The 13,542-nt window shown below is 48.0% G+C and overlaps 1 protein-coding gene across 2 annotated transcripts in view; it reads left to right on the top strand.

Moving 5' to 3' along the window:
• Positions 1 to 13,542, top strand: part of tab1 (TGF-beta activated kinase 1/MAP3K7 binding protein 1) — a 308,216-nt gene that overhangs the window by 270,629 nt on the left and 24,045 nt on the right. The window contains exon 11 of one of the 2 annotated variants that reach the window (XM_072492106.1): positions 504 to 757. In XM_072492106.1, coding sequence (XP_072348207.1) covers positions 504 to 723 — 220 coding nt within the window. In that variant the 3' untranslated portion in view covers positions 724 to 757. Of the gene's footprint in view, positions 1 to 503; positions 2,578 to 13,542 lie in introns of those variants that run through there. The other variant, XM_072492105.1, reaches the window with a different exon arrangement.

Genomic DNA, 13,542 nt, shown 5'->3' with positions numbered 1-13,542 from the left:
TGTGGCCGAACCAACGTTCTTTATAATTGTAACATAATTTTCGAGCTTTTATACTCGATACCCCGCCCTATGAAGGCAAGCATGCCATATGCTTTCTTTACCACCACTTCCTTTTTAAAATAAATTTAGAGTGCCCAATTCATTTTTTCCAATTAAGGTGCAATTTAGCGTGGCCAATCCACCTAGCCTGCACATCTTTGGGTTGTGGGGGCGAAACCCACGCAAACACGGGGAGAATGTGCAAACTCCACACGGACAGTGACCCAGAGCAGGGATCGAACCTGGGACCTCGGCGCTTTGAGACAGCAGTGCTAACCCACTGCACCACAATGCTGCCCTCTTTACCACCATTTCCACATGTGCTGCCAGTTTTAAGGATCAGTGGACCTGCACGCCCAGATCTCGGTGTCTCTATGCTCCTGCTTTATCTCTGTTCCATATATGTGTAGAAATGTGGTGAACCTGGCAAAACAGATATTGTTAAACTTCTGCTTCCTTTCCAGCCAAAGTCCAACTGCGACACTGCAGTCGACCAACACACACACACATAGCAGCAGTTCCAGCTCTGGCGATGGGCAAGGCCACTTGTTCCACCGTCACCGCCTCCCTCAAAACCTCCACTCTGACCCCGACGGCCGGCTTGAGCCCTACGTCGACTTCTTGGAGTTCTACCGCCTCTGGACAGTGGACCACAGCGAGCAAACCGTGGCTGGAGTCCAGTAGAAGATTGCTCTCGAGCACCGCCTCTGGTCACAGGGTGAGCCGCCGGGAATATTCTGGGATGTGTCTCCACACTAACCCCCTCCTCCCAAATCCCTGACTTCCTCAGCTGCCAATCACGAGCAGGAGCTGAGGGGCAGCGGAAGCTTCCTCCGTGATCACATTTCTCAGTGGCATTGAGTTGGCCAATGTGAACAGTTGAAATTCTAATTGCCAACTCCCCGTAACTGTGGGAAGGATTTGGGGGTGGGGAGGGGTTCAATGTCAATTCGATTCTATCCTCGAGGAGAGGTAAGTGTATCACGGACCGCCTGGATTCAGAGACCGTGTTGGGTCACAGTTCCCAAGGACTGGAGCCCGGCTCTGGGGCCGAGCCTGGTGCTCTGTGTTCAGGAGCTCTGTCCTCTCGGCTGCTGAGGTTTACAGGGAATGGGTTCAGTGCATCATGTACCTCACCCGTGACCCTGGCTCGGCTTACACACACCCGGTGCAATGCGCTGGGAAGCTGTCCAGTCGAAGGAGGCCTCCTGTTCAACCCCAGTATGTACTGGTTTGGCTAGCTTCTCTCAGTGTGTTACAGAGCCCACTGACCAGCTCTGCCAGGCGTTCACCAGGTCTGGCCACCGTGCTCTGTGGAGGGAGAGAACAATCAACCACTGAATTGTATTAATAATAATCTTTATTGTCACTAGTAGACTTACATTAACACTGCAATGAAGTTACTGTGAAATTCTCCTAGTCGCCACACTCTGGCGCCTGTTCGGGTACACTGAGAATTCAGAATGTCCAATTCACCTAACAAGCACGTCTTTCGGGACTTGTAGGAGGAAATCGGAGCACCCGGAAGAAACCCACGCAGACACGGGGAGAATGTGCAGACTCCGCATAGACAGTGACACAAGCCGGGAATCGAACCTGGGACCCTGGCGCTGTGAGGCGGCAGTGCTAACCACTGTGCTACCGTGCAGCCCAGGATCGGACCGGGCTTAGTCCTGATGCCTTCCACAGTCCAATAGTGTGCCCTCCAATTAGGATCTCACCTGATGGATGGGAGATATACTAAAGGGATGTGCAGTTCAGGGGAGTTGGAGAAAAAAGTGTAGTGGGCTGAATATTTCTTTTTTTAACCATTTATTTCATGCTGATCTGATGAGTTGCGGGTATTTGGTGAATATTTTTCTGGAGCTGATGAACTGCCTGAAGAATCACCGCATCCACCACCCACCACTACATCAACAACAGCAGCTGGGCTACGCCGTCAGTGACAGGTCTCGGCTTGCAGCCCTGGAGAGGCACGGTTGGAAAAACAGCCCCTCTACCTGGGTCAGCCTAACATTCCTGGAGAATTTTAACCTGGAGAGAGCACGTCATCCGAGACTGGTGATGACTGGGAGATGGAAGCATCCACCCTGCCTGCAGCTTTTGTGGCTGCTGTCACGTCTGTCTCTCTCCTCGCTGTGACAACCGAATACTCTCATTGGGGCCCTTCGCCTCAAGGTGCTTTGTGTCCTTTTTTTTTTTCTTCTCGTCCCAGGGGTCTGTCTCTGCTCCTGATATTTTTGCAATTTTGAATTTGCCTGAAGTCAGCCTTTTCCCCTCCTACAGGCTGGATTCCGACTTCATTTAGTCTGCTGGCAGGTTCTGTTTGATCTTATTTCTGGGAATGTATTTATCGTGCATACTTAGCATTTCACTTTCAACTGTGTCGCACTTTCCTGTGTTAGCAACCTCTCCCATTCTTTTTCCTCATTTCATAGGGGTTATTTTTCCTCCCATCAATTAAAATTTAATGCTCTGTGAATTATTTATAGATTGTTTCTGAACTTGTGTCCTCTAAATAAACAGGAATTAAACCCAGATGGTGTGTGTGTGCGTGCTGTATGCGTGCGCGGTGTGCGCGTGTGCATGCTGTGGGTGTGTGTGTGGGTGTGTGTGCGCGCGCTGTGTGTGTGCGCGCGCGCTGTGGTGTGTGGAGCGGCGCGCACCCTGCAGGTTCGTGTTTACATCTGCTTCCTCCTGAAAGTGAAGCTCTCTGGGATTTGGATCTGACCTTTGCATGGGCGCAGACAGGCCGAGTTGTGTTCCATCGCCAACCGGAAATTAAATATTCCTGCAATTTGTTTCATGGTCGCTGGGCTGTGGGTGGTACAGTGGTTAGCACTGCTGCCTCACAGCGCCAGAGACCCCGGTTTGATTCTGGCCTCGGGTGACTCTCTGTGCGGAGTCTGCACGTTCTCCCCGTGTGTGCGTGGGTTTCCTCCGGGTGCTCCAGTTTCCTCCCACAATCCAAAGATGTGCAGGTTAGGTGGATTGACCCGTTTCTGGATATCTTCGAATAGTGTTAGAGGAGACGAATGGCAACATTTGAATTGAATCCAGATGTGGAATTAAAAGTCAAATGATGACCATTATCGATTTTCGTAAAAACACATCTGGTTCACTAATGTTCTTTAGGGAAGGAAATCTGTTTCTACCGGCTTCTTCAGAAAGAGAATTACAAAGACTCAACCCTCAGAGAATGTTTTGCCTCATCTCAGTTTTATTTTTCAACAGTGACCCCAAGTTCTTCCCTGGCATTTATTGGGTTTTAGTTAAATAGATTTCCTCTGGTTGGTTTCATACCCGGCACAAAGGAAGATGGTTGTGGTGGTTGGAGGTTACTCATCTCCACTCCAGGATGTCACTGCAGGAGTTCCTCAGGGTAGTGTCCTAGGCCCAACCATCTTCAGCTGCCCCATCATTGACCTGCCTTCCATCATAAGGTCAGAAGTGGGGATGTTCGCAGATGACTCCACAATGTTCAATATTATTCAGGACTCCTCCGATAATGAAGCAGTCCGTGTCCAAATGCAGCAAGACCTGGACAATATCCAGGCTTGGGCTGACAAGTGGCAAGTTACATTTGCACCACACAAGTCCCAGGCAATGACCATCTACAAGAGAGGATCTAACAAGCGCACCGTGACGTTTAATGGCATTACCATCGGTGAATCCCTCCCTATCAATATCCTCGGTGTTGTCATTGACCAGAAACTAAACTGAACTAACCAGGCAAATACTGTGGTGACGAGCAGGTCAAAGGCTAGGAATCCTGTGGTGAGTAACTCCTGTAAACTCCCTAGAGCCTGTCCACCATCTACTACATGATTATTTAAATGATAAAATATTAAAACTTGCTGCTGTGCAAAGGGACCTGGGTGTCCTAGTGCCTGAGTCGCAAAAAGTTGGTTTACAGATGCAACAGGTGATTAAGAAGGCAAATGGAGTTTTGTTCTTCATTGCTAGAGGGATGGAGTTTAAGACTAGGGAAGTTACGTTGCAATGTATAAGGTGTTAGTGAGGCCGCACCTGGAGTTTTGGTCTCCTTACCTGAGAAAGGACGTACTGGTGCTGGAGGGTGTGCAGAGTAGATACACTAGGTTAATCCCAGAGTTGAGGGGGTTGGATTACGAGGAGAGGTTGAGTAGACTGGGACTGTACTCATTGGAATTTAGAAGGATGCGGGGGGGATCTTATAAAATCATAAAATTATGAAGGGAATAGATGGGATAGATGCGGGGGGGGTTGTTTCCACTGGGGTGAAAGCAGAACTAGGGGGCATAGCTTCAAAATAAGGGGAAGTAGATTTAGGACTGTTTAGGAAGAACTTCTTCACCCAAAGGGTTGTGAATCTATGGAATTCCTTGCCCAGTGAAGCAGTTGAGGCTCCTTCATTAAATGTTTTCAAGGTAAAGATAGTTTTTTGAAGAATAAAGGGATTGAGGGTTATGGTGTTCGGGCCGGAAAGTGGAGCTGAGTCCACGAAAGATCAGCTATGATCTGATTGAATGGCGGGGCAGGCTCGAGGGGCCAGGTGGCCCACTCCTGCTCCGAGTTCTTATGGTTGCGGCTCAAGACAGAAATATGATGGAATATTCTCCACTTGCCTGGGTGAGTGCAGGTCCAAAAATACTCGGGCTCAACACCATCCAGGATAAAGCGGCCCACTTGATTGCTCCCCTTCCACAAGCATTCAATCCCTCCACCACCGACGGACAGTAGCAGCAGTATGTACCAGCTCCAAGATCCACTGCAGGAGCTCACCGGGGTTCCTTAGGCCGCACCTTCCAAACCCACGACCACCACCATCTAGAACGTCAAGAGCAGCAGAAACCTAGGAGCCCCACCGCCTGGAGGTTCCCCTCCAAGTCACTCAGCTTCCTGACTTGGAGATATATCGCCAATCCTTCACTGTCACTGGGGCAAATTCCTTGAATTCCCTCCCTATCAGCACAGTGGGTGTACCTACACCTCGGGGACTGCAGCGGTTTAAGAGGGTTACTCACCACCATCTTCTGAAGGGTAACTAGGGATAGGCAATAAGTGCTGTCCTAGACAGCGACACGTACAGCCTGCAAATGAACATAGAACAGTACAGAACAGGCCCTTCGGCCCTCAATGTTGTGCCGAGCTTTTGTCCGAAACCAAGATCAAGTTATCCCACTCCCTGTCATTCTGGTGTGCTCCATGTGCCTATCCAATAACCGCTTGAAAGTTCCTAAAGTATCCGACTCCACTATCACAGCAGGCAGTCCATTCCACACCCTAACCACTGAGTAAAGAACCTACCTCGGACATCCCTCCTATATCTCCCACCCTGAATCTTATAGTTATGCCCCCTTGTAACAGCTACATCCACCCGAGGAAATAGTCTCTGACCGTCCATTCTATCTATCCCCTCATTATCTTATAAACCTCTATTAAGTCGCCTCTCATCCTCCTTCGCTCCAAAGAGAAAAGTCCTAGCTCCTTCAACCTTTCCTCATGAGACCTATCCTGCAAACAGCATCCTGGTAAATCTCCTTTGCACCCTTTCCAATGCTTCCACATCCTTCCCATAGTGAGGTGACCAGAACTGCACACAATACTCTAAATGTGGTCTCCCCAGGGTCATGTATAGTTGCAGCATAACCTCACGGCTCTTAAACTCAAGCCCCTGTTAATAAACGCTAACACACCAGATCTCTCTGTTCCTCCACATTCCTCAGAACCCTGCCGTTGACCCTGTAATCCGCATTCAAATTTTTTCTCCCAAAATGAATCACCTCGCACTTATCAGGGTTAAACTCCACCTGCCATTTTTCAGCCCAGCTCTGCCTCCTATCAATGTCTTTTTGCAGCGTACAACAGCCCTCCACCTCATCCACTACTCCACCAATCTTGGTGTCATATAACTGATTACCTGTAGTCGCATTCTGGAGTTTAACTCATTAGATTAGGCAAGTAGACGATTGATTTCCCCCTCCAAACTGGGGCACTGGTCTACAAATAGTATATTAAATTCATGGCTTAACTTGCATCGGCTTCATCTCTCTGGTCTCGTTATCTCCGGCTCCCACCCTTGCACCAATCCTTTTTGTAAAAGGCTGGAACAGCACCTCTTCTCTTACTGCACCACATTCCCTCCCTTGCCAAATACCAGTCTCCTCTGTCTCCCGTAACTCCGTCTTGAGCTGCAGCTTCATGCAACTTACTGGATGCATCTGCTAAGCCTCCTATTTTCGTACAGCTGAAATTCCAGTGAGTTGAGTCGGCCACTGCTGACTAGAGAACCAGTTCTAACTCGCAACCCAAGTAACTGCAGCTGCTTATCATCAACTAAGAATTAAAGACATTTACTGTTACCAGTTAAGTTAAATGCAAATGTGGCGCGATTTTGTGAAGTGATGGGCCCTCATTTACCATAGCCCCAGAGTTAAGCGCTTGTTCTAGCACTCGACTCCAGCTGCATCTTTGTGTGACTGACTCTGGAACAGGTGCGGGACTAGAATCATCGTCTCTCTCAATCACTCACCGTAAAGCGGGGTGAGGACTCGAGTCACATGGACTGGGAGAACCAGCCCATCTTCCAAAAAGGAAATTCATGAACATGTGACAGGTCACAGTGCCCGCCAACCCCCAGCCCCATCAGTAACAGACATTCCTGTTTTACTGCAGGAGCCAATCCTGTGTGCGGAAAGGGGCTGGAAGGATCTGACATGAGGCCACAGGAGGGCTAAGGAGTGAGTGTGCTGCTGCGACCTCGGCCAATAAACAAAGGCTCTGGGTGCCTGGGGTATTACTCCAGACTGACTCGGTCTCCTCCACCACCACAGCCTTCTCCCCTCTAAGCACCCTCTTCCCCCCGCCCCCCCTATATTTTTGCTCCCATTTCCCACTCGTTCCTTGGTGCACCCTCTCTCACCTAGGCCCTATCCCCACCGCACGTTCCACTGCCTCTCCCCTCCATGCCTACCACTTCCTCTCCCCTCCGCATCCTCTTCCGCCCCCTCGTCCCTCCGCCCCCTCGTCCCTCCGCCCCCTCGTCCCTCCGCCCCCTCGTCCCTCCGCCCCCTCGACCCTCCACCCCCTCGTCCCTCCTCCGCCCCCTCGACCCTCCGCCCCCTCGTCCCTCCGGCCACATGTCCCTCCGCCCCCTCCTCCGCTCCCTCGACCCTCCTCCGTCCCCTCAGCTGCTCCGTCCCCTCGTCCCTCCTCCGCCTCATCCCTCCGCCTCCTCGTCCCTCCTCCGCCCCCTCGTCTCTCCTCTGCCCTTCGCTTCCTCTGTGTCCTGTCCCCTTCCCTGATCATGGTCCCCTCCCCTATCTCACAAGCATGAGTAAAAATGTTATAGCCTGTTATCATGAAACCACACTGTGATCCGTGTTGACAGAATCTGTGGGGTCCGATGTTGGCCGTATATTAAACTGTCAGGTTTGGATGTGCTATTGGACACTGCCCATAAACTATAGAACAAAATGTGGAGAAGGACCCTGAACTAGCATATTAATAATTATCTCCTGTCGCCTGTACAGGTGTTTATTATTGGTGAATGAAGAGACTTGTCTCCAATGATACATCTAATCTGTCTCTGACTAACTGGACAATTGCCATCCACACAAGCCAGGCCTTCCAGTTTACACTTCACTTCTATCCCTCTTCCAGCAATGAAAGAGATCTTTAAAATATTTTTAAAGGATCCTTTTTTTCCCCACAGCTCCATCCCCTGCCTGTCGAATTTCTGACTGCCCTTTCTGTTCCTGTAAATGACGCTTTCACTCAGCTTCCTGCACAGATGTGGATTTGAGACAGCTGCCCTTGTCACAGGAACAGCTGCATTCCTCACTCACTGCTCGTGTTGCTTCATCACAGCTCCCTCTTTCAAGAGAAGAATTTTTAGGAAAGGAAAAGGTTACCTTACTCTTATCTCCCATCTGACTGTATCCCTCAATTTCTCTTTATCCCTCATTCCCACTGTTTATCCCTCAATCCCTCGCCGTGTCCTCAATCCCTCGCCGTGTCCTCAATCCCTCGCCGTGTCCTCAATCCCTCGCCGTGTCGCTCAATCCCTCGCCGTGTCCTCAATCCCTCGCCGTGTCCTCAATCCCTCGCCGTGTCCTCAATCCCTCGCCGTGTCCTCAATCCCTCGCCGTGTCCTCAATCCCTCGCCGTGTCGCTCAATCCCTCGCCGTGTCTCTCAAACCCTCGCCGTGTCGCCCAAACGCCTCACTGTTTAACCCTCATTCCCTCGCTGTATCACCCTCATTCCCTCGCTGTATCGTCCCTCATTCCCTCGCTGTATCGTCCCTCATTCCCTCGCTGTATCGTCCTTCATTCCCTCGCTGTATCGTCCCTCATTCCCTCGCTGTATCGTCCCTCATTCCCTCGCTGTATCGTCCTTCATTCCCTCGCTGTATCGTCCCTCATTCCCTCTGTATCCCACTCCCCTCACCCCTCAATCCAACTCCCCGCACCCCTCAATCCCAATCCCACTCCCCGCATCCCTCAATCCCACTCCCCTCAATCCCACTCCCCGCATCCCTCAATCCCAATCCCACTCCCCGCATCCCTCAATACCAATCCCACTCCCCGCATCCCTCAATCCCACTTGCCGCATCCCTCAGTCCAATTCGCCGAATCTCTCAATCTTACCCACCATCCTACTCACCATGTCCCTCAATCCCCCTCAACGGACCTCTCAATCCCTCTCCTATATCCCCAAATTTTTATTAGAGTATTTCCATGGAACAGACAGACCCTCAGCAGTATAAATGCATCTGCTTATATGAATGCAGTTAGAGACAGGCAGACACCAACACAGTTGGTTCAGCTTAATGATTAAACTCAGTGCCTCCGTTTATACAAAGAAAAACATAGAACAAATAAGCTAGAGGATGAGAGAGAAGAGCATAAAGCCATGAAAACCTGAATAAATGGTGCACATCTTCAGGTGTAGTGAGTTCAAGGCGGTGCTACGTAACTTATGGAAAGCCTTGTAGGAGCAAGTCAGACATTACGGAACCTATACATTTGAGATAGTTGTTGTCTGTAAATTATCAGGCACTTCGACCAGTTTATTATTACAACATTTTACCCAGGTGCCCTTATTTGCGAGGTGAACAAAGGCGAAAAACAGGTTCACGATTCAACCCAAGTTTATTCACGCTAGTTATTATCCTGAATGTAATGTTCCCAAGATTTTAATACTACCCGTGCCGCTGAAGTGGATCGAGCTGTGGGTCCAATCTCTGAGCGTCCCGTTGTCTCAGGGCCCTAGTCTGCGAAGGTGGATCTCGCACGCCTCTTCCGTCCATTCTCTGTTCCGCTGTTGTCTCTGCATCGGGAATTCACTGGGAAGGGTCTTTGGGTGTCCTGGTCTTATCTCCTTCTTCGCACCCTTCCAGAGGTGCCTCTGGCCCTCAGCCAATGAGGTCGCTGGGCAGGGGTCGCAACACCCAATGGAGTTGCCGATTGCAACACTGCAGGTCACCAGGACCGCCCCCCCCCCCCCCCCCCCCCCCCCCCCCCTCCAAAGAGGTCCATCCTCGGGTGTATTGTCTTGCACGTAACCTTATCCCAAAGAAGGTGATCTCGGTGCCGCGAAGTCTGGCTTCCAGGTAATCCACAACAATTGATCCACTTGAATGGCGCTGATTATCTTCCGATCTCCTGTTTATAGGGCAGGCCCATACTTGCCCCGGCTGTCTCTCTCTCTGTCCAGTGTATTCGAGTTTGGCTGTTTGACGTCCCATCTGTCCTGACTGTGGTTTTAATTTAAAGTGTCCAAGTCAGTACCGGGCCTAACATCTGGGCCGTTGGCTCTTTTACCACATTGTGGTCCCACACTTTTTTGAATGGATCCGATTTGGAATGTAGCATGCAAGTCAGGAACTCCATTCGGATACATTCCATGATCAATTCATGCCAATTCTGAATTGAAGGAGATTTGGCACTAATCCAGGGGCAAAGGATGCTCTTCAATTCCACAAAGGAGATTGTACCATCTTTTTTCACTAGCATCAATGAATCTCCTATCTGGTAGCCCCAGAATTAGGAATAAAAGATCAAATTCAAAGGCCATACCGAAAATCTTCTCAAGCTCTTTAAGTACACCAGACCAATAGAATGTAATTTTGACACAGGGCCACACACAGTGCATGTCGTCTCCCTCAACTACCTTGTATTTTTGGCACAGCGAGGGTATAGACAGGTCAAACCTGTGTCTCAAGCTTGGTGTGATCAGCAGACGGTGTAATATTTTGAACTAAGTCTCCTTCGTTCTGTTGCAGACTGAAATTTTATTGACCTTTTACCATATATTACCCCAAGTCTCCCCATTAAAATTCACTGCAAGGTCTTTTCCACAAGGCCACAAGGTTTATGGTATACTCACACAGGATCTAGAACATAAAGAGTCTTAAAGCTTGGTGATTAATTGCTTAGGTTCTGTAGAGATCAGTGTTTTTTTCACCAAAGGGCCAGAAGCATCAAGATGCATAGACATCTTATTAAGGATAAAGTATCTGAGTTGCAGATAAGTGCAAAAGGAATATCTTGAGCAACAATGTCAACAACTTGATATCTCATGAGATGACAACTAAACATGTCGCCCAACCTGCAAGTGCCTCTTATCCCTCCCGATATTGAATCCATGGTCCATAAGATCTTGTGGGAAATCTGGGTTGCCCTGAATGGGAGAGAGAGCGGAAGTGAATTTTGATGTTCGATAGGAGCCCTGGGTCACTGTCAGTGTGGAGTTTGCACATTCTCCCCATGTCTGCGTGCGTCTCGCCCCCACAACCCAAAGATGTGCAGGGTAAGTGGATTGGCCACGCTAAATTGACCCTTAATTGGAAAATTAAAAAAATAAAACAAACTTTATTATTAATACAGGATTAACCCCACTAACACTCGAGGAAAAAAGATGTTTCAATTAACAGTTAGGCGGTTCTTTAAAAAAAGAAAGAAAGGCCTATGAGTTTACTTTCCCATCTACTTCTAAAATTTAAATTAAGCAAACTCCGCGCACACCGGTCCAAATGCCACTTCATAATAAAGTTAACATTTAGTGGCTTACAGGTTTATTCACAAAGTCCTTGGGAGAGAAACACACCTCCTTTCCTCAGAACCCAGTAATAATAATCGCTTATTGTCACAAGTAGGCTTCAATGACGTTACTGTGAAAAGCCCCTGGCCGCCACATCCCGGCACCTGTTCGGGGAGGCTGATACAGGAATTGAACCCGTACTGCTGCCCTTGTTCTGCATTACAAGCCAGCTGTTTAACCCTCTGTGCTAAACCAGCCCCAGAGCAGAATTCTTAAATGAAACTAAAAATAGTCACCGGGCAAAGCTGAAAATAAAACTAAAAACAGACCCAGTCCCTCCCATGCGTGACATTGCGACCTGCCAAACTGCTAATCCCTTAATCCCAGCATTAGCAGACATATAATCTGGATTCTTTAACCTAAATTATTATTTTTTTTAAGTTCAGAGTGCCTAATTCATTTTTTTCAAGTAAGGGGCAATTTAGCGTGGCCAATCCACCTAACCTGTACATCTTTGGGTTGTGGGGGCGAAACCCACGCAAACACGGGGAGAATGTGCAAACTCCACACAGACAGTGACCCAGAGCCGGGATCGAATCTGGGACCTCGGCGCCATGAGGCAGCAGTGCTAACCACTGCGCCACCGTGCTGCCCTCAATTATTTTGATAAGATGACTGCAACAGACGTGTCTCATAACATATTTAAAAATTCCTACATTCATCACGCTTCCCCTTTTTAAAAAAATGAACCAACAATTTGAAGTTTTGGCTTTATTTTCCCAAAGCCTTTTCAACTTCAAATACTACTAGTACTCTATAGGATGTAGTTTTTATTATATTTAGGTGTGAAAATTTAAACATTCCTCCTCAGTCTTCCTTTTCCAATTTTGAACATTCCATCTTCCTCACATCTCAAAGTCCTGATCAAGCATCGGCAATCACGCTTTCTCATCCTGCTACATGTCTGACTTTCAAGTCAAATGGTTGGAGCAATAACTCCATCTAAACAGTCTTGCATTTCGATCTTTAAACTTTTCCTGAAACTTTAATGGATTATGGTCTGCATTAACAATTGTCTCTGATGAATTGGCAGCAACATAAATGTCAAAATGTTGCAACTCCAATAACAAGCTCAACGCCTCCTTTTTGATGGTCAAAGACTTCTTTCAATGAATATTTAGCTTTCTGGAAAAATAATAAACATGTCTTTCTATCCTTTCGTCGACTTCTTGTAACAGTACAGCACCAACTCCCACATCACTCGCATCAACTGCCATCTTAAATTGCTTGGCATAATTTTGTGTCGGTGGTTAACACAGTTTTCATATAATCAAATGCCTTCTCCCATTCAATCGACTTGTGCTTTTTGTCAGAACTTGTCAGTGGAGCAACCACATTGCTAAAACTTGACATGCATTTCATTTAGAAGCCACTCCTGCCCAGAAATTGCAGAACTTCTATTTTTGTTGATGGTATTGTGAACTCCCCACTAGCTTTCACGTTCACATTCTATGGGGCCATCTGACCATGTCCTCATGCCCTAAGAATGTGACCTGGGTTTTCGCAAATTCATTTTTAGCTAAGTTTATCACCAAACCAGCCTTCTGTAGTCGATCAAACAATTTCTTTAAATGTTCCAAATGCCCCTTCCACATTTCACTGAACACCACAAGATTGTCAGTGTACATTATCTTGTTAAACTGATACAGTGTACATCGTGCAATTGTTTAGTCCAGAAATCACCTTGTTGGTTAGCCTTTGGAACGTTACTGCCGCATTCTTCATTCCAAATGATACATCAGTATCATACTGATACAGAACATTTGGTATTACAAAAGATGAAATTTCCTTCGCCCTTTCTGATAGAGATGGTTGCCAATATCCTCTTAAGTAAGTCAATTTTGTAAATAAAATTAGCTTGACCCACCTTTTCAATATAGTCTTCCAAACGAGGAATAACTTTGTAACCATAAGACATAGGGGCAGAATTAGGCCACTCGGCCCATCGAGTCTGCTCCGCCAATCAATCATGGCTGATATTTTCTCATCCCCATTCTCCTGCCTTCTCCCCATAACCCCTGATCCCCTTATTAATCAAGAATCTATCTCTCTCTGCCTTAAAGACACTCAGTGAATTGCCCTCCACAGCCTTCTGCGGCAAAGAGTACCACAGATTCACCACCCTCTGGCTGAAGAAATTCCTCCTCATCGCTGTTTTAAAGGATCGTCCCTTTAATCTGAGATTGTGTCCTCTGGTTCTAGTTTTTCCTACAAGTGGAAACATCCTCTCCACGTCCACACTATCCAGGCCTCGCAGTATCCTGTAAGTTTCAATAAGATCCCCTCTCATCCTTCAAAACTCCCAACGAGTACAGACCCAGAGTCCTCACACGTTCCTCATACGACAAGTTCTTCATTCCAGGGATCATTCTTGTGAACCTCCTCTGGACCCTTTCCAAGGCCAGCACATCCTTAGA

Source organism: Scyliorhinus torazame, chromosome 29 (genome assembly GCF_047496885.1).
Source record: "Scyliorhinus torazame isolate Kashiwa2021f chromosome 29, sScyTor2.1, whole genome shotgun sequence".
Lineage (NCBI taxonomy): Eukaryota > Metazoa > Chordata > Chondrichthyes > Carcharhiniformes > Scyliorhinidae > Scyliorhinus > Scyliorhinus torazame.
This window is presented reverse-complemented; position numbering and strand designations above follow the sequence as displayed.